This window comes from Scyliorhinus torazame, chromosome 30, assembly GCF_047496885.1.
Source record: "Scyliorhinus torazame isolate Kashiwa2021f chromosome 30, sScyTor2.1, whole genome shotgun sequence".
Lineage (NCBI taxonomy): Eukaryota > Metazoa > Chordata > Chondrichthyes > Carcharhiniformes > Scyliorhinidae > Scyliorhinus > Scyliorhinus torazame.
This window is the reverse complement of record NC_092736.1, coordinates 17,261,557-17,287,498: the sequence shown is the minus strand read 5'-3', so window position 1 is coordinate 17,287,498 and position 25,942 is coordinate 17,261,557. Positions and strand designations below refer to the sequence as shown.

Here is a 25,942-nt window from a genome sequence, read left to right as displayed (position 1 = left end):
CTCAAAACGTCACTTCCCTTCTCTCTCCACGGGTTTGCTGAGATTGTCCAGGATTTTCTGGTTTTCATAGAATCATAGAATTTACAGTGCAGAAGGAGGCCATTCGGCCCATCGAGTCTGCACCGGCTCTTAGGAAGAGCACCCTACCCAAGGTCCACACCTCCACCCTATCCCCATAACCCAGTAACCTCACCCAACACTAAGGGCAATTTTGGACACTAAGGGCAATTTAGCATGGCCAATCCACCTAACCCACACATCTTTGGACTGTGGGAGGAAACCGGAGCACCCGGAGGAAACCCACGCACACACGGGGAGGATGTGCAGACTCCGCACAGACAGTGACCCAAGCCGGAATCGAACCTGGGACTCTGGAGCTGTGAAGCAATTGTGCTATCCACAATGTTACTTTGCTTACCACTAACCAGAAAATGAACAGGACTAGCCTATAAAAGCAGATCAGAGGCCAGGAATCCTGCGGCAGGTAACTCGTCTCCTGACTTCCCAAAGCCTGGCCACCATCTACACGATTCAAGTCAGGAGTGTGATGGAATACTCTCCACTTGCCAGGATGAGTGCAGCTCCAACAACACTCAAGAAGCTCAATGCCATCCAGGACAAAGCAACCGGCTTGTTTGGCACCCCAGCCACAAACATTCACTCCCTCCACCGCCGATGCACAGTGGCAGCAGTGTACCATCTACAAGATGCACTGCAGGAACTCACTAAAGTTCCTTAGGCAGCACCTTTCAAACCCGCAACCGCTGCCAGCTGGAGGTACAAGGACAGCAGACACATGGGGACACCAACACCTAGACGTTTCCGCCAAACCCCTCACCATCCTGACTTATAGAATCATAGAATTTACAGTGCAGGAAGCTGTTCGGCCCATCAAGTTAGCACCGGCCCTTAGAAAGAGCACCCTACTTAAGCTTAAGCCCACGCCTTGACCCTATCCCCTTAACCCAGTAACCTCACCTCACCATTTTGGACACTAAGGGCAATTTAGCACGGCCAATCCACCTAACCTGCACATCTTTGGACTGTGGGAGGAAACTGGAGCATCCGGAGGAAACCCACACAGACATGGGGAGGATGTGCAGACTCCACACAGACAGTGACCCAAGCCGGGAATCTAACCTGGGACCCTGGAGCTTGTTCCCCAGAGCGTGGCCGGGATTCTCCCTTACCCGGCGGGGTGGGCGATCCTGGCGGGATGGAGTGGCGGGAACCACTCTGGCGTCGAGCCGCCCCGAAGGTGCGGATTTCTCTGCACCTTTAGGGGCCAAGCCCTCACCGTGAGGGGCTAGGCCCGCGCCGGAGTGGTTTCCGCTCCAACGGCTGGCGTGGAAGGCCTTTGGCGCCACGCCAGCCGGGACGAAAGGACTTCGCCGGCCGGCGGAAGTCCGCGCATGCGTGGGAGCGTCAGCGGCTGCTGACGTCATCCCCGCGCATGCGCAGGGGGGGGTGTCTCTTTCGCGTCGGCCATGGTGAAGACTATGGCCAAGGCGGAGGGAAAAGCATGCCCCCACGGCACAGGCCCACCCGCGGATCGGTGGGCCTCGATCACGGGCCAGGCCACCGTGAGGGCACACCCCGGGGCCAGCCCTGCCCGCGCCGCCAGTCCCACCGGTAAGGTAGGTGGTTTGATTCACGCCGGCGGGACTGGCATGGCAGCAGCGGGACTTTGGCCCATCGCGGGCTGGAGAATCGCCGGGGAGGGCCTACCGAAGGGTGTGATTCCCGTCCCTGCCGAATATCCAGTGCCGGAGAATTCGGCGGCCGGCGGGGGCGGGATTCACACTGCCCCCCGGTGATTCTCCGACCCAGCGGGGTGTCAGAGAATCCCGCCCCATTTTCCTGGGCCTCTGGATTACTAGCTGAGTGACATTTGACATTTGACCACCACCATCCTCCGCTGTTGTGTTACTTTAAGTGGCCCAAAGCTTTCAGCCCCTGGCGGATGCTGCTATCAACCTGGAGGATTTGGTGGAATTTGATAAGACTCACTTTTTACATGCGCTCCTGACTGCTGCCAGTCTTCTGACCTCTGGCCAAGTTAGTTTGAGATGTTATTGGCGACAGAAGGGATCGTTAGATGATTCAGTTGTGATTGCCTGTTGCTGATCTCCAGGCAGCACAGAGTCATGCATGCAAACTGTCGGAACGTGTTCACATAGGTATAGCAGGCGAGGATTACAAAGTAGGAACCGCCCAAACGTGTGATTGCATGCCTGGTCAAGGACAGTTTGATGCAATTCACTGAGTTACTGGTCGATGAAGATGAATCTTCAAGGGAGAAATCCAAATTAACAGAGGGTGGGATATGTCGATCATGTGAAAAACAATATCAGGATGAGGAACTTGCTATCACACCGAGTGATTGAGATGAATACAATTGGCACTGAAGGAGTGACGATGGTAAAAGTAAAACAAGTCTTCATAATTCATAGCACAGTTACAGAGAATTATTCAAATAAAAATAAGGGGCGGGATTCTCCCAGTCCCGCGCCGGGCTGGAGAATCCCCGCGAAAGGGCCACGCAGCCCCGATGCCGGCTGCGGCGAATCGGCGCCATTGGCGCTGGCGTGGTTGGCGCGGCTCCGGTCGCGGGCTGCCCTACGCGGTCGGCCCACCGATTCTCTGACCCGGATGGGCCGAGCGGCCGTAGGAAAAGAGCCGAGTCCCGCCGCCGCCGTTCTAACCTGCTCTGGGCCGGCGGAACCTCGGAGTGTAAGGGTCGGGTGGCGGCCTGTGGGGGGGAGGGGTGTCCGACCCTAGGGGGGGCCTCCGATGTGGCCTGGCCCCTGTAGCCCTGCGCCATGTTGCGTCGGGGCCGGCGCATTGAAGGAGGCCACTGTGCATGTCTTCGTTGGTGCCGGCGCAACTGCGCATGCCCGGATCCTGCGGCTCCCAGTTCGCGCCATGATTTGCAGCTGGAGCAGCGCGAACCGCTCCAGCACCATGCTGGCCCCCTGAAGGGGCCAGTATTAGATGTGGGAGCGGCCCGCTCATGCCGTCGTAAAACGTGATGGCGTTTAGGATGGTGTGGACACTCTGCCGCGAGATTCGAGAATCCCGCCCAAGGTATGAAATAATAAAAGAATTGCACAATTATGAACAATTCAACTTCCAGATAATCGCAATACTTTGCAAAACTCAGGTTTCCAAAATTAACAGAATAAAAATGAAAAGTATATTGCATTCTGCATTGTGTTAAAGTCCATGTGCGGGATTCTCCGACCCGGCGGGGGTCGGAGAATCGGCGGGGGGGCGGCCTGAATCCCGTCCCCGCCAGCCGCCGAATTCTCTTTCGCCAGAGAATTGTCTGGGGCGGGAATCGTGCCGCGCCGGTCGGTGGCCGCTCACAGCGGCCCCCCGCCGATTCTCCGACCCGCGATGGGCCGACGTCCCGCTCGTTCTATGTAGGTCCCGCCGGCGTAAATTAGAGTTAGAACATAGAACATAGAACAATACAGCACAGTACAGGCCCTTCGGCCCACGATGTTGCACCGAAACAAAAGCCATCTAACCTACACTATACCATTATCATCCATATGTTTATCCAATAAACTTTTAAATGCCCTCAATGTTGGCGGGTTCACTACTGTAGCAGGTAGGGCATTCCACGGCCTCACTACTCTTTGCGTAAAGAACCTACCTCTGACCTCTGTCCTATATCTATTACCCCTCAGTTTAAAGCTATGTCCCCTCGTGCCAGCCATTTCCATCCGCGGGAGAAGGCTCTCACTGTCCACCCTATCCAACCCCCTGATCATTTTGTATGCCTCTATTAAGTCTCCTCTTAACCTTCTTCTCTCCAACAAAAACAACCTCAAGTCCATCAGCCTTTCCTCATAAGATTTTCCCTCCATACCAGGCAACATCCTGGTAAATCTCCTCTGCACCCGCTCCAAAGCCTCCACGTCCTTCCTATAATGCGGTGACCAGAACTGTACGCAATACTCCAAATGCGGCCGTACCAGAGTTCTGTACAGCTGCAACATGACCTCCTGACTCCGGAACTCAATCCCTCTACCAATAAAGGCCATCACTCCATAGGCCTTCTTCACCACCCTATCAACCTGGGTGGCAACTTTCAGGGATCTATGTACATGGACACCTAGATCCCTCTGCTCATCCACACTTTCAAGAACTTTACCATTAGCCAAATATTCCACATTCCTGTTATTCCTTCCAAAGTGAATCACCTCACACTTCTCTACATTAAACTCCATTTGCCACCTCTCAGCCCAGCTCTGCAGCTTATCTATATCCCTCTGTAACCTGCTACATCCTTCCACACTATCGACAACACCACCGACTTTAGTATCGTCTGCAAATTTACTCACCCACCCTCTAGGTCATTGATAAAAATGACAAACAGCAACGGCCCCAGAACAGATCCTTGTGGTACTCCACTTGTGACTGAACTCCATTCTGAACATTTCCCATCAACCACCACCCTCTGTCTTCTTTCAGCTAGCCAATTTCTGATCCACATCTCTAAATCACCCTCAATCCCCAGCCTCCGTATTTTCTGCAATAGCCTACCGTGGGGAACCTTATCAAACGCTTTGCTGAAATCCATATACACCACATCAACTGCTCTACCCTCGTCTACCTGTTCAGTCACCTTCTCAAAGAACTCGATAAGGTTTGTGAGGCATGACCTACCCTTCACAAAGCCATGCTGACTATCCCTGATCATATTATTCCTATCTAGATGATTATAAATCTTGTCTCTTATAATCCCCTCCAAGACTTTACCCACTACAGACGTGAGGCACACCGGTCTATAGTTGCCGGGGTTGTCTCTGCTCCCCTTTTTGAACAAAGGGACCACATTTGCTATCCTCCAGTCCTCTGGCACTATTCCTGTAGCCCATGATGACATAAAAATCAAAGCCAAAGGTCCAGCAATCTCTTCCCTGGCCTCCCAGAGAATCCTAGGATAAATCCCATCAGGTCCCGGGGACTTATCTATTTTCAGCCTGTCCAGAATTGCCAACACCTCTTCCCTACGTACCTCAATGCCATCTAATCTATTTACCTGGAGCTCAGCATTCTCCTCCACAACATTGTCTTTTTCCTGAGTGAATACTGACGAAAAATATTCATTTAGTATCTCGCCTATCTCTTCAGGCTCTACACACAACTTCCCATCCCTGTCCTTGACTGGTCCTACTCTTTCCGCATCTTTGGGGGCCGAGTCCCAACATTGAGGGGCTAGGCCGACGCCGGGGGGATTTCCGCCCCGCCAGCTGGCGGAAATGGCGTTTGTTGCCCCGCCAGCTGGCGCGGAAATGCGGCGTATGCGCGGGAGCGTTAGCGGCCGCCGACAGTTTCCCGCGCATGCGCAGTGGGGAGAGTCTCTCCCGCCTCCGCCATGGTGGAGGCCATGGCGGAGGCGGAAGGGAAAGGGTGCCCCCAGGGCACAGGCCCGCCCGCGGATCGGTGGGCCCCGATCGCGGGCTAGGCCACCGTGGGGGCACCCCCCGGGGTCAGATCGCCCCGCGCCCCCCCCAGGACCACGGAGCCCGCCCACGCCGCCTTGTCCCGCCGGTAAATACCAGCTTTGATTTACGCCGGCGGGACAGGCAATTTCTGGGCGGGACTTCGGCCCATTCGGGCCGGAGAATTGAGCGGGGGGTCCCGCCAACCGGCGCGGCCCGATTCCCGCCCCCGCCCAATCTCCGGTACCGGAGACTTCGGCGGGGGCGGGGGCGTGATTCACGGCGGCCAACGGCCATTCTTCGACCCGGCAGGGGGTCGGAGAATGACGCCCCAGAAGTTATCAGATTTGAGTTCATTAAATTCTCAATCGTTAGGTATATACATCAGAGGGCCAGGTTACCTCAGTTGGCTGGACAGTTGGTTTACGATGCAGAGCAAGGCCAACGGAATGGGTTCAATTCCCGTGCTGGCTGAAGTGATTCATGAAGGCCCCGCCTTCTCAATCCCGCCTGAGGTGTGGTGACCCTCGGGTTAAAACACCACCAGTCTGCTCTCCTCCTCCAAAGGGGAAAGCAGCCTGTGGTCATCTGGCAGTATGGTGACTTTTTACGTTAGAGCAAAAGAAAGTTTTATTAATTGAGGTTTAGGTGCATTACATGTGCTCTTAAAGGTGGCACAGTGGCTAGCACTGTTGCTCCACAGCGCCAGGGATCCAGGTTCGATTCCCGGCTTGGGTCACTGTCTGTGCGGAGTCTGCACGTTCTCCCCGTGTCTGCGTGGGTTTCCTCCGGCTGCTCCGGTTTCCTCCCACAATATCCCGAAAGACTTGTTTGTTAGGTGAATTGGACATTCCGAATTCTCCCTCAGTGTACCTGAACAGGCGCCGCAGAGTGGCGACTAGGGGATTTTCACATAACATCATTGCAGTGTTAATGTAAGCCTACTTGTGACACTAATAAAGATTATTATTATGTCGGGGAAGACTGAAACTGTGGTTGTTGGGTTTGGAGGTTTGGATGTTTGCAATCTGCAATCTGCAGCACGGTAGCACAAGTCGCTAGCATTGTGGCTTCACAGCGCCACGGTCACAGGTTCGATTCCCCGCTGGGTCACTGTCTGTGCGGAGTCTGCACGTTCTCCCCGTGTCTGCGTGGGTTTCCTCCGGGTGCTCCGGTTTCCTCCCACAATCCAAAAACGTGCAAGTTAGGTGGATTGGCAATGATAAATTGCCCTTAGTGACCAAAAACGTCAATGAAATTTAATGAAAATCGCTTATTGTCACAAGTAGGCTTCAATGAAGTTACTGTGAAAAGCCCCTAGTCGCCACATTCCGGCACCTGTTCGGGGAGGCTGGTTGGGGTTATTGGGTTACGGGGATAGGGTGGAAGTGAGGGCTTAAGTTGGTTGGTGCAGACCCGATGGGCCGAATGGCCTCCTGCACTGTATGTTCAATGTTCTCGAGGCACTTTGCATGAGCTATGGGTCTGCTATGGACTAGTTGGGATGTGCGTTCTTTCTGTGCATACCTTCTGCATAATTCTATTGGCTGGGGTTTCCATACCTCCCCACCGTATGCTTTCCGGCGGCTAACGTAGTTCGCCATTGGTTGCCGGCAGGATCTTCCAGCCTCACCGAAGTCTGCAGCCTTATACGTGGTTCTCCCATCCCGCCGCTGGGGAACTACGCTGCGGCGGGTGTGGGGTGTCACCTTCGGTGGAACCGGAACATCCCGCCGGTGGGTAAAGGCCGGGGAGTCACGGCCCTCAGTAACATTAAAGTGCTTTTACTTTTCAATTCAGTGATGCTTGAAACTAAAAATTGCTGTATTTCCCCCGACAGGTTCTACTGGGACCTGGCTATGCTCCTCCTCATGGTGGGAAATCTGATCATCATTCCTGTGGGGATCACCTTCTTCAAGGACGAAAACACCACCCCCTGGATAGTCTTCAACGTCGTGTCGGACACCTTCTTTCTTGTCGATCTAGTGTTGAATTTCAGAACTGGGATTGTTGTGGAGGACAACACGGAGATCATTTTAGACCCGCAGAGGATCAAGATGAAGTACTTAAAAAGCTGGTTTGTGGTAGACTTCATATCTTCCATCCCAGTGGACTATATTTTTCTAATAGTTGAAACGAGGATCGACTCGGAGGTTTATAAGACTGCCAGGGCGTTGCGAATCGTAAGGTTCACCAAAATTCTCAGTCTTCTCCGGCTGTTGCGGTTATCCAGGCTGATTCGTTACATCCATCAATGGGAAGAGGTAAGCCTCCACTTCTTTATCTAAGCCTTTGTCACGACTCTTGAGGGAGTCTGGGCATTTTCAACCCAGGCTAAAAATTGCAAGTGGCTGGAAATGGTTTCTGGTGCCGAATCGGGGAATTAATCTGTATTGTGCAATGTAGCCTGGGATTCTCCTTCACGGTCACCCTGAGGAAGGTGGCAGTGGGTTCTGTGAGGTTTTTGTAACTTGCCTCCTCGCTCTCAGGGACAAGGCCATGTGGTGGCCACCTTCTCCTTCCATACCAATCACAGCCATTTGCTTGCATGGTCCTCGGTCTCTGTTGTGGTCTCCAGATCTTCAGTCCTTTAGTTTCCAATCCTGAAGCACTGCGAGCATTTCTTTCAGCGTCTATGGTGGGGTACCACATGAATAAAGGCAGGCTTGTGCTCATACAGCACCTGTCGTGACCTGCAGATGTCCCAAAGAGGCCTAGATGGAGTGGATGTGGAGGGGATGTTTCCACCAGTCGGAAAAACTAGAACCAGAGGACACAATCTCAGACTGAAGGGACGATCCTTTAAAACAGAGATCAGGAGGAATTTCTTCAGCCCGAGGGTGGTGATTCTGTGGAATTCTTTGCGCAGAAGGCTGTGGAGGCCAAATCACCGAGTGTCTTTAAGACCAAGATAGGTTGTTGATTAATAAGGGGATCAGGGGTTATGGGGAGAAGGCAGGAGAATGGGGATGCTAAACATATCAGCCATGATTGAATGGTGGAGCAGAATGAATGGGCTGAATGGCCTAATTCTGCTCCTATATCTTACGGCCTTACAAAGCGCGTTACAGCCGGTGATGTACATTGCATGTGCAGCCTGTTTGAATGGAAGAAATGCAACAGCTAGATTCCGCACAGGAAGATCCCACAAACAACTACGATCAGATCACCTGTTTTCAAGCTGTTGTTTTAGAGGTACATACTGTCAGTGGGACACTGAGGAGAATTGCCCTGTTCTTCTTGCAATAGAGCCTTTTAGATCTGGCGTATGCTTACAACGTAGGCAACCCACTCAGTCTAATATCTTAACCCGAAAGATGCAGGAGCTCTGACGGTGCAGCACTACCCCCAGTTATTGGTTGTTGGGATATCAACCTAGAATATGCACTCAAGTCCCTGAGCCTATTGAACCAGAGGTGAGAACCCTTTGAGACGCCTCTCTGGAGAATGGAACATTGTTCTCGAGCCGTGACATGCAATGATAATAAGTTTGAACTATCGAATTGGGGCTGTAATAGTGAGCCACGTTAAAGTCTGCCCACTGTAGCTTTTCCCAAAGCCATAGAAGTGGCAGGAAAGGAATATTTTCCTGATAAAGATTCTCTTGTTCATTGGATTAAGTAAAATTGATGTATTTGCTATGGAGGAAGTTTTGAGGACGGTATTATTTTTAGCAAGCTGGTTAATGTGGTTGTATGCTGTTAACAAAGTCATTAATCCAAACAGACAGTTTTATTTGGTTTTAATTGTGCATACAAGATTAATTAGTGACCTGATATTTAAGGGTAAAGGTGGAATGATGAGTCACACAGAGTGAAAAGAAAGGAGAGCTTGCATTAATGTAGCGCCTCTCCGACCACTGGATGCCCAAAGCGCCTTGTGGGCAGCGGAGTACTTTTGAAATGCAGCCACTATTGTGATGACCCCCCCGCGCCCCAAGGATTTTTGATCAGATCATTCCCAATTTCCATCACCAAAATCAACTCCTTCCTAACACTGGGAAAGACTAATCAGGGAAGATTCCAAAGTTATCAGGCAGGGCCAAACACTCATGGGATATGGGCATCTCTGGCAGGGGACCAGCCTTTTTGTGGGTCAACCACATTGCTATGGATCTGCAGTCACATTTGACCAGACTAGGTATGGATGGCAGATTTCTTTCCCAAAAGGGCATTTGTGAAACAGATGGGGCGGGATTCTCCGCAATCGGCGCGATGTCCGCCGACCGGCGCCAAAAACGGCGCGAATCAGTCCGGCATCGCGCCGCCCCAAAGGTGCGGAATTCTCCGCACCTTGAGGGGCCGAGCCCTCACCTTGAGGGGCTAGGCCCGAGCCGGACTGATTTCCGCCCCACCAGCTAGCGCGGAAATGACTTCGCCGGGTGACGCATGCGCGGGAGCGTCAGCGGCTGCTCACGGCATCCCCGCACATGCGCAGTGGAGGGGGTCTCTTCCGCCTCCGCCATAGTGAAGACCATGGCGAAGGCGGAAGGAAAAGAGTGCCCCCACGGCACAGGCCCGCCCGTGGATCGGTGGGCCCCGATCGCGGGCCAGGCCACCGTGGGGTCACCCCCCGGGGCCAGATCACCCCGCGCCCCCCCCCCAGGCCCCCGGAGCCCGCCCGCGCCGCCTTGTCCCGCCGTTCAAAAGGTGGTTCAATCCATGCCGACTGGTGTGGGTTGACAGCGGCGGGACTTCGGCCCCTTCGCGGACCGGAGAATCGCCGGGGGTGGGCCCGCCGACCGGCGCGGCGCGATTCCCGCCCCCTGCCGAATCTCCGGTGGCAGAGAATTCGGGACACGGCGGGGGCGGGATTCACGCCGACCCCCTGTGATTCTCCGACCTGGTGGGGGATTCTCCGACATGGAGAATCGCGCCCATGTTTTTTTTTACAATAATCGACATGGTCATCCTTTAGACTTGTAATTCCAGATTTTTAGTGGATTCAAATTACAGCATCTACCATGAGGGATTTGAATCGGGTTCCCAGAGATTTACCCTGGGTCACAGGATTCCTGATCTAGTGACAATACCACCGCACCAATGACTTCTCGTTATGTTGCTCCTGTAGACCTTTCCGATGGAGTTTTACACTCTGACACTGATACCAACATTATTCAGACATGCCAAGTTAGCAAAATTAACTGATATTATAAACCAACATTCTGTATCAGATGCAAACCAATATTAGCCAATATTATTCTGATTCCAAGTTAGTACCTGCTTCGATTTGCTTAAGAAAGGATATGATTCTAATTGAAGCTGTTTGGAGGAGGTATAGATGACTGATTGCTGGGATGAAGTGGCTATCTCTTGAGGGAAGGTTGGACAGGTTGGGCCGGTTAGAATTTAGAAGAATGAACGGTGATCTTATTAAAATAAAAAGGGCTGGATCCTCCGTTTCGCTGACAGCTTGGAAGCGCCCAGAATGGGTGTGGTAGTCACCACTCGTGGTATATTATATGTATTACGGCACTGCCCGTATATTAGAGGTACAGTGGTAAATCCCTGCCTGCTGGCTGCGCCCAGCAGGCGCCGTATAAAAGTGTGTGCTCTCCGGCGTTGCAGCCATTCTGATTCCAGCTACAAGAGGCACAACATCTTGTTCAATAAAGCCTCGATTGTTCCACCATTCTCGTCTTGTAGTAATTGACGGTGCATCAATGGGGAACCCTGTTAACCGGCTGTGCCGTGATAGAGAATACCGCTGCCCAGGCTGGGGGTGGGGGGTGGTTGCTGTGCCAGAAGACCGGTGTGGTGGGATGGAGAATCCCACCCATAAGATCGTGAGGTGACTTGACAAAGCGGATACTGTGAGGATGTTTCCCCCTTGTGGCAGAGGGTAGAATGGAGGGGGGAGGGGGGGCGGTGCGGGGGGGGTGGGCACAGTTTAAAATGAAGTGTCTCCCATTTAAGACGGAGGTGAGGAGAACTTTATTTTCTCTCAGAGGGTTGTTGGTTAGTCGGATTCTCTTCCTCAGAGATCATTGAATACCTCTAAGGCTGAGTTAGATTCTTGATCGACAGTGGAGTTAAAAGGCTATGGTGGGCAAGACGGATGTTGAAGTTGGATGAAGCCCAAACACAGGTCAGCCATGATCTTATCAAATGACAGAGTAGGCTTGGGGGGTGGGGGTGGGGTTGCAAAATCCCAACTCCCAATTTGCAGGCACTTATTGTCCATTTATAGCATAGTTTCCACGGTAATCGCTGGAATCCAGAACAATGTTGCGGTGCATTTCCCGTCTTGTTGGCTTCACTCTGGGAGAGACGTAGGACGGTCTGAGGTGAGGAACAAGTACCGAAATTTCAACTCAGCGGCTGTTGGTGTTTTTTGTTTTGAAACATACTTTCGATGACCGTCCCCATTAACAGCAGCACATGAAAAACATGCAAATACTCAAACAGAAAAAAAAACCTTTGAAATATGTGTCTCATCAAACCGTTTGGTGCACTGAGTTCTAAACTAGGGTATGGAAATAATACTGCAAGCATTAGATATACGCAGTAGATACAAGCCAGCGACACAAGATATAATCCGCATTTGACATCTAGGTTGAAATTTTCATAATAGTGGCACTCGCCTGGATTATCATTAATCATTTTTAGAGAGTTGAAAACAAATGCCTGAAGGAGCACACTGCATCACTTTGCAATGAACCAGAGGTAGATTGAGAAGTTTGATCTTTCAGTGTCTCGCCTTGCCATGAAGAATATGTCTTCACTTACCCCAATGGTCGAAAGTCACCCCTGATGAACGATTGAATAATGCCCCACGCTCCCCAGCAACTCCGTCCGTCAATTCAGTCTTCCCTCAGCGGGAGCTCAACCATGCAGAACAGAAAGATCCCAGATTAGAGCCCAAATCGGTGTTGGCTTTGCTGCTACGCTGCGTCTCGATATCATTAAAAAAGAGACATAAAAAGTGATGAACTCTTGATTCAACTAGACATTGGCGAGACAAAACCTTTCTTTTTTATTGGCTAGACCAGTATTTATTGCCCATTGGTCAGTTGAAAATTGAGAAAACAGGACTTGGTGGGGGAAACAGTTTTTGGTCACCTAGACACGGTGTCCCCTCTATTGAAGTTAATTTTGTAAAGGGGGTTTTGTCTGATTATTTGTCGAGCTGGTTTCAATAAGCACACTAACATTCGTTCGATGGTTCTCTCATTGTATCTGGAGAACGTGGTGGAGGATTTGCTAATTGAATTTCTCTAGCTCTCTTTTGTGATGTTGATGCTCAGCCGAGGTTTCACTGCAGCTACAGGAGTGTGGTGACAACAACTGCTTTGTCCACTTGAACTTTGGTTGACTCGTGCAAGTCGTTGTTGCCTAACACTCTCTGCCGTACTTTGGAGAACCCTGGGCCAGTGCAGCTGATCCAATGTTGGATCTCCTCATCATCTCCATGGATCATCGCCTTGACATGCCGATATGTTTCGACAATCCTTTGAGCAATGCCTTCGGGGTTCCATTCTCCTGGTCGAGCCCTGCATGGCAGCAAGATCAGGGGGAGGCACCAGACAAAGTGCCGTCTTAAAGGTTCTCAAAGGCAGAAGAGGCAAAGGAAGATGAGGCAAAGGAAGACTGTGCGCCTCCTGTTCATGAAGGTGGCTGCAGTGTGTTGAAATCTGAATACGTAGGTTCATAGGAATTAGGAGCAGAAGTAGGCAATTCAGATCTTCGAGCCTGCTCCGCTAATCAATCAGATCATGGCTTATCTCTACCAACCCATCAAGCTCATGCGGACAATGATGGTGACCCCAAGGTCCCCACGTTAACCACAATCATGTGCAGACTTCTACCAGGGTCCATTTACCAAGGCCCATCGATGTGGTGAATTGACAACAGGGACAGGGCTTTGAACCGTGGCTTCCCTAGTGAAGACTCTGCACACAAGTGACATATGCATGAAGGTCATTTTGGTAAGTAATATCTGGTAAGCATGGACGGCACGGTAGCACAGTGGTTATCAGGTCCCAGGTTCGATTCTCGGCTTGGGCCACTGTCTGTGTGGAGTCAGCACATTCTCCCCGTGTCTGTGTGGGTTTCTTCCGGGTGCTCCGGTGTATCCCACAAGTCCTGAAAGACGTGCTTGTTAGGTGAATTGGACATTTTGAATTCTCCCTCAGTGTACCCGAACACGTGCCGGAATGTGGTGACTAGGGGATGTTTGCAGGAACATAGAACATAGAACATTACAGCGCAGTACAGGCCCTTCGGCCCTCGATGTTGCGCCGACCTGTGAAACCACTCTAAAGCCCATCTACACTATTCCCTTATCGTCCATATGTCTATCCAATGGCCATTTGAATGCCCTTAGTGTTGATGAGTCCACCACTGTTGCAGGCAGGGCATTCCACGCCCTTACTACTCTCTGAGTAAAGAACCTACCTCTGACATCTGTCCTATATCTATCTCCCCTCAATTTAAAGCTATGTCCCCTCGTGCTAGCCATCGCCATCCGAAGAAAAAGGCTCTCACTGTCCACCCTATCTAATACTCTGATCATCTTGTATGTCTCAATTAAGTCACCTCTTAACCTTCTTCTCTCTAACGAAAACAGCCTCAAGTCCCTCAGCCTTCCCTCATAAGATCTTCCCTCCCATGCCAGGCAACATTCTGGTAACTCTCCGCTGCACCCTTTCCAATGCTTTCACATCCTTCCTATAATGCGGCGACCAGAATTGCAGTCAATATTCCAAATCCGGCCGCACCAGAGTTTTGTACAGCTGCAACAGCTCCAAAACTCAATCCCTCTACCAATAAAAGCTAACACACCGTACGCCTTCTTAACAACCCTCTCAACCTGGGTGGCAACTTTCAGGGATCTATGTACATGGACACAGAGATCTCTCTGCTCATCCACACTACCAAGAATCTTACCATTAGCCCAGTACTCTGTCTTCCTGTTATTCCTTCCAAATTGAATCACCTCACACTTTTCTGCATTAAACTCCATTTGCCACCTCTCAGCCCAGCGCTGCAGCTTATCTATGTCCCTCTGTAACTTGTAACATCCTTCTGCACTGTCCACAACTCCACCGACTTTAGTGCATCTGCAAATTTACTCACCCATCCTTCTACGCCCTCCTCCAGGTCATTTATGAAAATGACAAATAGCAGTGGCCCCAAAACAGATCCTTGTGGTACACCACTAGTAACTGGACTCCAGTCTGAACATTTCCCATCAACCACCACCCTTTGTCTTCTTCCAGCTAGCCAATTTCTGATCCAAACTGCTAAATCACCCAGAATCCCATGCCCCCGTATTTTCTGCATTAGCCTACTGTGGGGAACCTTAACAAACGCTTTGCTGAAATCCATATACACCACATCAACTGCTTTATCCTCATCCACCTGTTTTGTCACCTTCTCAAAGAACTCAATAAGGTTTGTGAGGCACAACCTACCCTTCACAAAACCGTGTTGAATATCTCTAATCAAATTATTCCTTTCCAGATGATTATACATCCTATCTCTTATAAACCTTTCCAAGACTTTTCCCACAACAGATGTAAGGCTCACTGGTCTATAGTTACCGGGGTTGTCTCTACTCCACTTCTTGAACAAGGGGACAACATTTGCTATCCTCCAGTCTTCTGGCACTATTCCTGTTGACAAAGATGACTTAAAGATCAAAGCCAAAGGCTCAGCAATCTCCTCCCTAGCTTCCCAGAGAATCCTAGGATAAATCCCATCCGGCCCAGGGGACTTACCTATTTTCACACTTTCCAGAATTGCTAACACCTCCTCCTTATGAATCTCAAGCCTTTCTAGTCTAGTAGCCTGAATCTCAGTATTCTCCTCGACAACATTGTCTTTTTCCTTTGTGAATACTGACGAAAAATATTCATTTAGCACCTCTCCTATCTCCTCGGACTCCATGCACAACTTCCCACGACTGTCCCTGACTGGCCCTACTCTTACCCTAGTCATTCTTTTATTCCTGACATATCTATAGAAAGCTTTAGGGTTATCCTTGATCCTACCTGCCAAAGACTTCTCATGTCCCCTCCTGGCTCTTCTTAGTTCTCTCTTTAGGTCCTTCCTCGCTAACTTGTAACTCTCGAGCGCCCTAACTGAACCTTCACGTCTCATCTTTATATAAGCCTCCTTCTTCTTCTTGACAAGTGTTTCGACTGCTTTAGTAAACCACAGTTCCCTCGCTCGACCACTTCCTCCCTGCCTGACAGGTACATACTTATCAAGGACACGCAGTAGCTGTTCCTTGAACAAGCTCCACATTTACATTGTGCCCATCCCCTGCAGTTTTCATCTCCAGCCAATGCATCCTAAGTCTTGCCTCATCGCATCATAATTGCCTTTCCCCAGATAGAACTCTTGCCCTGCGGTATATACCTATCCATTTCCATCACTAAAGTAAACGTAATCGAATTGTGGTCACTATCACCAAAGTGCTCACCTACCTCCAAATCTAACACCTGTCCTGGTTCATTACCCAGTACCAAATCCAATATGGCCTCGCCTCTCGTTGGCCTATCTACATACTGTGTCAGGAAACCCTACTGCACACATTGGACAAAAACGGACCCATCTAAAGTACTCGAACTATAGAGTTTCCAGCCAATATTTGGAAAGTTAAAGTCCCTCATAACAACTACCCTGTTGGTTTCGCTCCTATCCAGAATCATCTTTGCAATCCTTTCCTCTACATCTCTGGAACTTTTTGGAGGCCTATAGAAAACCCCTAACAGGGTAACCTCTCCTTTCCTGTTTCTAACCTCAGCTCATACTACCTCAGTAGACAAGTCCTCATCAAACGTCCTTTCTGCCACCGTAATACTGTCCTTGACTAACAATGCCACCCCTCCCCCTCTTTTACCACCTTCCCTGAGCTTACTGAAATATCTAAACCCCGGCACCTGCAGCAACCATTCCTGTCCCTGCTCTATCCATGTCTCCGAAATGGCCACAACATCGAAGTCCCAGGTACCAACCCATGCCGCAAGTTCACCCACCTTATTCCGGATGCTCCTGCCATTGAAGAAGACACACTTTAAACCACCTTCCTGCCTGCCGGTACACTCCTGCAACTTTGAAACCTTACTCATGACCTCACTACTCTCAACCTCCTGTATACTGGAGCTACAATTCAGGTTCCCAAGCCCCTGCTGAACTAGTTTAAACCCTTCCGAAGAGCATGAGCAAATTCCCCCCCCAGGATATTGGTACCCCTCTGGTCCAGGTGTAGACCATCCCGTTTGTAGAGGTCCCACCGGCTCCAGAATGAGCCCCAATTATCCAAAACATCACTGCAGTGATAATGCAAGCCTACTTGTGACACTAATAAAGATTATTATGATCACATTGCCCTCTGCTCATCTCATATGGGGGAGGGGCTAGAAAGAACACCTTAGACAAAGGTGGTCCCACTTTCTCTGGGCTGGGGAACCACACCCAGTGTAATCACCGACTTTGCGGGCAAAGAAAACTTTCAATTTTGCAACTTAGCATGTTAAGAGCCCTCATGGGTAATCGCAAGACTGACGGCCCAGATAGAAGAACCGGAGAAGAGGGCTGTCAGGCCATTAGTCAACTTCCTCCAGTGAGGGGGAGGTTAGAAAGGAAGGCAGGGGGAATAAAAGGAACATGCAAAACACTTTCACTGAAATAGGTGGTGCTACCTCCTGGAACAGCAAGCTATAAATGCTCCATTCAAACAGCACTCTGACAAAGCACCAAATGCTATATTTAGTGATACGTCCAGATGCTGATATAACTGTGCTAACCTTCTGCTTGTAAAAATAAGCCCGCGTTTCTCCTTTGACTGAGTTGCTTTCTGTATGATTATTGCTGAAAGTATCTAACCCAGATAAAAGTCAGCTGTGCTTCCATATTTCATTTTGTGGCGATAAATATTTATGGCCGTACTTTTCGTTTGATTATGCGCCTTTGAGAGCCGAGAAGCTGGGTTTGGTTTCCTTAGAGCGAAGAAGAAAGATTAAGGGGAGATTTAATTGAGGTGCTCAAAATGATGAAGGGTTTTGACAAGAGTTAATCGGGCAAAATTGTTTCCGCTGGCAGAACCATCAGTAACCAGAGGATACCAGTTTAATGCGATTGGCAAAAGTATCAGAGGAAGAGATGGTGGGTACCGTATTTACACAGCAGGTTAATGTGATCTGGAAATCAGGGACTGAAAGGGAGCTGGAAGCAGATTCGATGGTAACTTTCCAAATGGAGCGGGTAAAAGATGCAGGAGGGAGGAAAGAGCAAGTTAGCATTAGGCTAATTGGCTACTTCTGTCAAAGAGACAGCACAGGGGCGATGGGCAGAATGGCTTCCTTCTGTTCACTGCGTAATTACCACTTTTGCTTTACTATGGCACAGAGAATGGAAAATACAAATCTGATCAGCAGGGCCACCACATTACAGCTGATGCTACCCGACAATGCTTTCTTTGTAAATCAGCTTTGAAATCGTGAAAGAACGATTTCATTTTTAATTGAATCATTCTTTGGTGGTAAGGTCAGCATTGGTTTCTCCCAAGTTGCCTTTGAACTGTGTTTCAGAGAGGGGTCCGACATCAACCACATTGCTGCAGATCTGGAGTCCCATGTAATAATCTTTATTAGTGTCAGTAGGTTTACATTAGCAACAAAGTTACTGTGAACATCCCCTAGTCACCACAGTCTGGCGCCTGTTCGGGTACACGGAGGGAGAATTCAGAATGTCCAATTCACCCAACAAGCACGTATTTTGGGACTTGTGGGAGGAAACCGGAGCACCCGGAGGAAACCCGCGCAGACACGGGGAGAACGTGCAGACTCCGCACAGGCAGTGACCCAAGCCGGGAATCGAACCAGGGACCCTGGCGCTATGAAGCAACATTGCCAACCACTGTGCTACCAGGCTGTCCTAGTAGGCCAGGCCGGGTACGATGGCCAGACCGGGTAAGATTTCCTTCCCTGAAAGTTATTAGTGAACCAGGTGGGTGTTTGCAGCAATGGTTCCATGGTCACCATTACTAAGATTCACTTTATAGTCCATATTTATTAATTGAATTCAAACTCCACCAGCTGCCGCGGCGGGAGAGGATAACAATTTAATTGGGTGGAGAAGGGACGCCATACTCGCTAATTGGCCATCCCTGCGATGCAGGGTCGGGACCTGGAAATCCACCTTGCAGCTGGGTTACAATCCCAGAACGAACGTTCTGCCCAATATGTTGCAAATAGTTTTAGTCCTTTGCTTTTAGAGAGGCAGGGTGAAGAATATAAGGGCCTTTTCGAAGGAGAAAAATGATGGAGGCTTTAGTGGATCAGGTTGACCGCACCTTATAGAGGCTCACATTAAAGTCTATATAATAATTTGGGTGATTGAAATAGTTGTACACTCCCAGTATAAATTTATGGATTACAGGTGTAATGCCCTAAGGCATTGGGCGAGATTCTCCGACCCCCCGCCGGGCTGGAGAATCGGCAGGGGCAGCGTGAATCGCGCCCCGAAGCCCCGCCGCCGGCTGCCAGATTCTCTGCCACCGGTTTTTCGGCAGGGGTGGGAATCGTGTCATGCCGGTCGAGGGCCGTTTGCAGTGCCCCCCCCCCCCCCGCCGTTTTCGGCCAGTCCCTCCGGCGTAAATCAAACAAGGTCCTTACCGGCGGGACTTGGCGGAGAATCCCGGCCATTGTGTGCGTAATTTAGGCTAGATAGAGTGGGCCTGGGGTTCCATCACGCATTGGTGGGTTTTTACGACAATCACTTTTCATGGTCTTTTTTTTTCTGGTGCCAGCCCACACATTACCAGGGCAGCACAGTGATTAGCACTGCTGCATCACAGCGCCAGGGACCCTGGTTCGATTCCAGCCTTCAGCCACTGTAGGTGCGGAATTTGCACATTCTCCCTGCGTGGGTTTCCTCTGGGTCCCTCCTGTTTCCTCCCACAGTCCAAAGATGTGCAGGTTAGGTGGATTGGCCGAGCTAAATTATCCCTTAGTGTCCAGAGATGTGCAGGTCAAGTGGATTGGCCAAGATGCGCTGCGTTACGGGGATTAGGCGGGGGAGTGGGCCTTTTGGAGGGTTGGTTTAGACTCTATGGGCCAAGTGGCCTCCTTCTGCACTGTAGGGATTCTATGGATTCTGTGGATTTAGTGGGTGGGATTCTCCCATTTGACGGCAATGTGTCCACGCCGTCGGAAACGCCGTCGCGGTTCACAATGGTGTTGACGGGCTGATGGGAGTACCGATTCTGGCCCCTACAGGGGGCCAGCACGGTGCTGGAGCGGTTCACGCCACTCCCGCCTCCCATCCCGGCGCGAACTGGGCGCCGCGGGATCCGCGCATGTGCAGTGGCGCCGGCGCCAACCCGCACATGCACGGTGGGTGCACCTGCCCCGACGCAACATGGCGCGGGGATTAGGTGCCAGCGCGGGAGAACATAGGCCCGGGGAGCGAGAGGCCGGCCCGCCGGTTGGTGGGCCCCGATCGCGGGCCAGGCCCCCTCCGGGGCCCCCCCCGGGGTCGGAGCCCCCCCCCCACAGGCCACATCCCCGACCCTGCACGGAGAGTTCCCGCCGACTGCGACCAGGTGTGGACGGCGCCGACGGGACTTTGCCTTTTTAGAGCGGCTGCTCGGCCTATCCGGGCTGGAGAATCGGCTGCCCGGCCGTGTAGAGCGGCCCGCGACCGGCGCTGCGCCAAATGCGCTCTGCGGAGAATCGCGTGCCGGCCCCGGGCTGGGAGAATCCTGCCCAGTGACATAGATCTCACTTTTGAACTCGCAGTGTCCAGTTTGTTAGTCCAGTGGTATAGTAACGAGACTCCAGGATCCATCAGATACATGAATATTGCCTCCTCTTCATAAAAATAACGTGCAAGATTTGGCAGTAGGTAGTCCGCAGGTTTTAAAAGCTAAAGGCAACGAATAAACACTTAATGGGTGCGTAACAAATTTGGACACAGATTACAGACATCACAAAGCTACAACTGAGCGATGCAAGTTGCCCAGTGTGAGCCTCACACTCTCTCAAAGATAAGTGGGTGTATTTGAAAGCAGGTCGAGGGAAGAAAAAGCCAAACATTTCATTACACTCCCTGTGAACAGACATTTGTGGTTCAAACACTCACATTAAATTGGGAAAACATTCATTTGGCTCTGTGCAGACAAACTGTTAGAGGATGGCAAAGTGGAGAACTGAAAAATCATTAGGAAAAGCTTGTTTTACCCCACGTTCAATTCCCAGGCTTTCCAGGGTTCTCTAATTTCAGCTCATCTTGCTACAGATGTTCCACAATTGATCCCAGTGCTCTTGCTGCCGGGAAGAAGAAAAGCAACCGGGAATTTACCTTTTGTTATATCCCGGACGTTTTCTTTTTGTTCCTGTGCAACTCCCCTCCCCCCACTGGTCCATCTGTCACTTAAGGCAGAGGGTGGTTGTAGAGGGTTGTTTTTCAAACTGGAGGCCTGTGACCAGTGGTGTGCCTCAGGGATCGGTGCTGGGTCCACTGTTATTTGTGATTTATATTAATGATTTGGATGAGAATTTAGGAGGCATGGTTAGTAAGTTTGCAGATGACACCAAGATTGGTGGCACAGTGGATAGTGAAGAAGGTTATCTAGGATTGCAACGGGATCTTGATCAATTAGGCCAGTGGGCCGACGAATGGCAGATGGAGTTTAATTTAGATAAATGTGAGGTGATGCATTTTGGCAGATCGAATCAGGCCAGGACCTACTCAGTTAATGGTATGGCGTTGGGGAGAGTTATAGAACAAAGAGATCTAGGAGTACAGGTTCATAGCTCCTTGAAGGTGGAGTCGCAGGTGGACAGGGTGGTGAAGAAGGCATTCGGCATGCTTGGTTTCATTGGTCAGAACATTGAATACAGGAGTTGGGATGTCTTGTTGAAGTTATACAAGACATTGGTACGGCCACACTTGGAATACTGTGTGCAGTTCTGGTTACCCTATTATAGAAAGGATATTATTAAACTAGAAAGAGTGCAGAAAAGATTTACTAGGATGTTGCCGGGACTTGATGGTTTGAGTTATAAGGAGAGGCTGGATAGACTGCGACTTTTTTCCCTGGAGCGTAGGAGGCTTAGGGGTGATCTTATAGAGGTCTATAAAATAATGAGGGGCATAGATAAGGTAGATAGTCAACATCTTTTCCCAAAGGTAGGGGAGTCTAAAACTAGAGGGCATAGGTTTAAGGTGAGAGGGGAGAGATTCAGAAGGGCCCAGAGGGGCAATTTCTTCACTCAGAGGGTAGTGAGTGTCTGGAATGGGCTGCCAGAGGTAGTAGTAGAGGCGGGTACAATTGTGTCTTTTAAAAAGCATTTAGATAGTTACATGGGTAAGATGGGTATAGAGGGTTATGGGCCAAGTGCGGGCAACTGGGACTAGCTTAATGGTAAAAACTGGGCGGCATGGACTGGTTAGGCCGAAGGGCCTGTTTCCATGCTGTAAACTTCTATGATTCTATGATTCTATGATTCTTACGTTTATCTATCTTTGTTGCAATCTCTCCCAGCTCCCACCAATCACTGGTCCAGCTGTTCCACCCCTTCTTAGATATGATCACATTTTTCCCTCTCTTCAGTTCTGAAGAAGGGCCAGGCGGACTCGAAACATTCACACTTGTTTTCTCTCCCTACGGATGCTGTCAGACTCGATCAGTTCTTCCACTTTTCTCTGTTCTTGTTATAAAAAATAGGATTAGGTGAGGAGGCCACGCAGCCTCTCCATTCTTCTATCTCAATTTCACTTTTTATCCCTATCCCCATATTCCTTGGTTCCTTTATCCGTACAATAGAATCCATAGAATCCCTACAGCGCAGAAGGAGGCCATCCTGCCCATCGAGTCTGCATCGATCCTTCGAAAGAGCACTCTATCTAGACCCACTCCCCCACCCTATCCCCTCTCATTGATCACGGCCAATCCACCTAACCTGCACATCTTTGGACTGTGGGAGGAAACTGGAGCACCTGGAGGAAACCCACGCAGTCGCGGGGAGAACGTACAAACTCCACACAGTCACCCAAGGCCGGAATCTAACCCGGGTCCCTGGCGCTGTGAGGCAGCAGTGCTAACCACTGTGCCCTCGTCTGCCTTTAGTGTTCACATATCTCTCACTCTTGAATATACTCAACAACAGCACTTTAGTGTTGCAACAACACTGCCGGGGTTCAGGAAGGCAGCTCACCAAGGGCAATTAGGGATGGGCAATAAATGCTGACCTCGATAGCGACGGCCACATTCCATGAGCGAATACATGGAAAAAAAAAATAAGATGGCATATTTGGGATAGAGAATTCCAAAGACCTTCAACCTCATAAAATGATTCCAAAAATATAGCATTCACAAGTGATCCATCGCGGAGTCATAGAGGAATAGAATAGTTACAGCGCAGAAGGAGGCCATTCTGCCTGTCATGTCCGTGCTGCCTCTCTGCAGGAGCAACCCGCCCAATCCCACTTCTCCGCCTTAACCCTGCAATTTGTCTTTCCCTCTGGCTAATTATCCAGTTCTCTTTTGAAAGTCGCCTCGAACCTGCCTCCACCACATTCTCGGGGAATGTATTCCAGATCCTAATCGCTCGCCGCGGGGGGAGGGGAAAGTAACCTTTCCTCGGATCACTTTTGCCTCTTTTTGCTAATCACGCGCCCTCTGATCCTGGATCCTACTGCCGACGGGAATTGTTCCTTCCTGTCTGCTCTGCCCAGGCCCCTCATGATTTTGAACATCTCTATCCAATCTCCTCTTGCTCTCCTCTTCTCCAGCAAGAACAGCCCTATTTGGGCAGCACGGTAGCACAGTGGTTAGAACTGTGGCTTCACAGCGCCAGGGTTCCAGGTTCTATTCCAGCCTTCAGTCACTGTCTGTGCGGAGTCTGCAAGTTCTCCCCGTGTGTGCGTGGGTTTCCTCCGGGTGCTCCGGTTTCCTCCCACAGTCCAAAGACGTGCAGTTTAGGTTTATTGGCCATGTTAAATTGCCCTTAGTGTCCAAAAAGGTTAGGAGGGGTTATTGGGTTACATATGAACATAAGAACTCGGAGCAGGAGTAGGCCATCTGGCCCCTCGAGCCTGCTCCGCCATTCAATGAGATCATGGCTAATCCTTTGTGGACTCAGCTCTACTTTCCGGCCCGAACACCATAACCCTTAATCTTCAAAAGACTATCTATCTTTATCTTAAAAACATTTAATGAAGGAGCCTCTACTGCTTCACTGGGCAAGGAATTCCATAGATTCACAACACTTTGGGTGAAGAAGTTCCTCCTAAACTCAGTCCTAAATCTATTTCCCCTTATTTTGAGGCTATGCCCCCTAGTTCTGCTTTCACCCGCCAGTGGAAACAACCTGCCCGCATCAATCCTATCTATACCCTTCATAATTTTATATGTTTCTATAAGATCCCCCCTCATCCTTCTAAATTCCAAAGAGTACAGTCCCAGTCTACTCAACCTCTCCTCGTAATCCAACCCCTTTAGCCCTGGGATTAACCTAGTGAATCTCCTTTGCTCACCCTCCAGCGATAGTACGTCCTTTCTCAAGTAAGGAGACCAAAACTGAATACAATTCTCCAGGTGTGGCCTCACTAACACCTTATACAATTGCAGCATAACCTCCCTAGTCTTAAACTCCATCCCTCTAGCAATGAAGGACAAAATTCCATTCGCCTTCTTAATCACCTGTTGCACCTGTAAACCAACTTTTTGCGACTCATGCACGAGCACACCCAGGTCTCTCTGCACAGCAGCATGTTTTATTATTTTAACATTTAAATAATAATCCCTTTTGCTGTTATTCCTACCAAAACGGTTAACCTTACATTTGTCAACATTGTATTCCATCTGCCAGACTCTAGCCCATTCACTTAGCCTGTCCAAATCCCTCTGCGGACTTCCAGTATCCTCTGCACTTTTTGCTTTACCACTCATCTTAGTGTCGTCTGCAAACTTGGACACATTGCCCTTGGTCCCCAACTCCAAATCATTTATGTAAATTGTGAACACTTGTAGGCCCAACACTGATCCCTGAGGGACACCGCTAGCTACTGATTGCCAACCAGAGAAACACCCATTAATCCCCACTTTTTGCTTTCTATTAATTAACCAATCCTCTATCCATGCTACTACTTTCCTCTTAATGCCATGCATTTTTATCTTATGCAGCAATCTTTTGTGTGGCACCTTGTCAAAGGCTTTCTGGAAATCCAGATATATCACATCCATTGGCTCCCCGTTATCTACCGCACTGGTAATGTCCTCAAAAAATTCCACTAAATTAGTTAGGGGATAGGGTGGAAGTGAGGGCTTAAGTGGGTTGGTGCAGATTCGATGGGCCGAATGTCCTCCTTCTGCACTGTATGTTCTGTATTCTATGTTCTATCCCCTTAACTGGAGTTCTCCATCCCTGGAACCACTCTCGAAAATCACAGACTGAAATCATCACGTATTCCTAAATCGGCTGAGGTAAAAGAGGGCAGAGGTCACCAATGAAACCATGAGCAAACTGGTGCCTTCAGGAAAGAAAACCAAAGCGTGACATTTTTCTTTCATTTGCCATTTAATTTTTGATGATTTGGTGCAAGAGCCCGAGTGGAAAGATTTGTGTAAGCTCCGTGTTAGAACCTGCGGTAGAAGATTTGCATAAGCTCCATGTTCATATTATTTCGTAGAACAGCATGCAAATTATTCCTTGCAGTAAATCTCTCGTACAATTCCATTTACAAGCTCAAAACCGTAACAAAACAGACTCACCCTAGGACACTACAAGATCAAGTGTCCTGGTTTAAATTGCAGCATCATTGAACATGTACTGTATCTTTTATGAATCCCTGGTTATATATAATTTACACAGATTCCTAAATGCAACATCTGTGTTTCTTTTTTAGTTTCCAGCCATGTCAAGCATTTAATGCTGTTGACTTTTCATTATGTGAGCGGTGAGCTGTGCATCCTGTCAATTAGTGTTAGATTAAGGAAATGATACAGAATGTGTTTACATTAAGGAAGAACGCTATATTATTAGATTGTTCAATTTTCCCTAAATATCCCAGAGAAGGCATTAGTGCAATTACCAATTCACTGAAACGTTCTAGTCCTGGACAGGAATACAAAAAGAGCTGCAGTTTTGAATACATTTGAGTGGCTTGCTAGGCTACGCAACCTCATTCCTGTGGGTCTGGAGTCACATACAGACCAGACAGGTAAAGAATAACAGACCACCTTCCCTGAAGGACATTCGCTAATCAGAGGGTTTTCAAGATAAACTGATAGGACCATGGTCACCATTCCTGACACTAGCCTTTTATTCCAAGTTTATATCATTAACAGTATTCAATTTCCCAAACTGTCCTGGTGGGATTTGATCTTACAGGCTGGATCTTCTTCTCTCAGTGGAGGTGGGAAACGTTGATCATAATCCATTTGTTGCTAAAAAGATAATCGTGCTGCGCCTTTCCGATCCGAAGCCATCTGGTCTTTTTCCTGATGGATTGCAGATTGCGCACACAACT

The 25,942-nt window shown here is 49.6% G+C and overlaps 1 protein-coding gene across 1 annotated transcript in view; it reads left to right on the top strand.

Annotated features, from left to right (window-relative positions):
- LOC140404402 (potassium/sodium hyperpolarization-activated cyclic nucleotide-gated channel 4-like) overlaps positions 1 to 25,942 on the top strand; it is a 401,801-nt gene that overhangs the window by 77,816 nt on the left and 298,043 nt on the right. Inside the window, exon 2 of the mRNA XM_072492892.1 lies at positions 7,297 to 7,720. Coding sequence (XP_072348993.1) covers positions 7,297 to 7,720 — 424 coding nt within the window. The remainder of the gene's footprint in view (positions 1 to 7,296; positions 7,721 to 25,942) is intronic.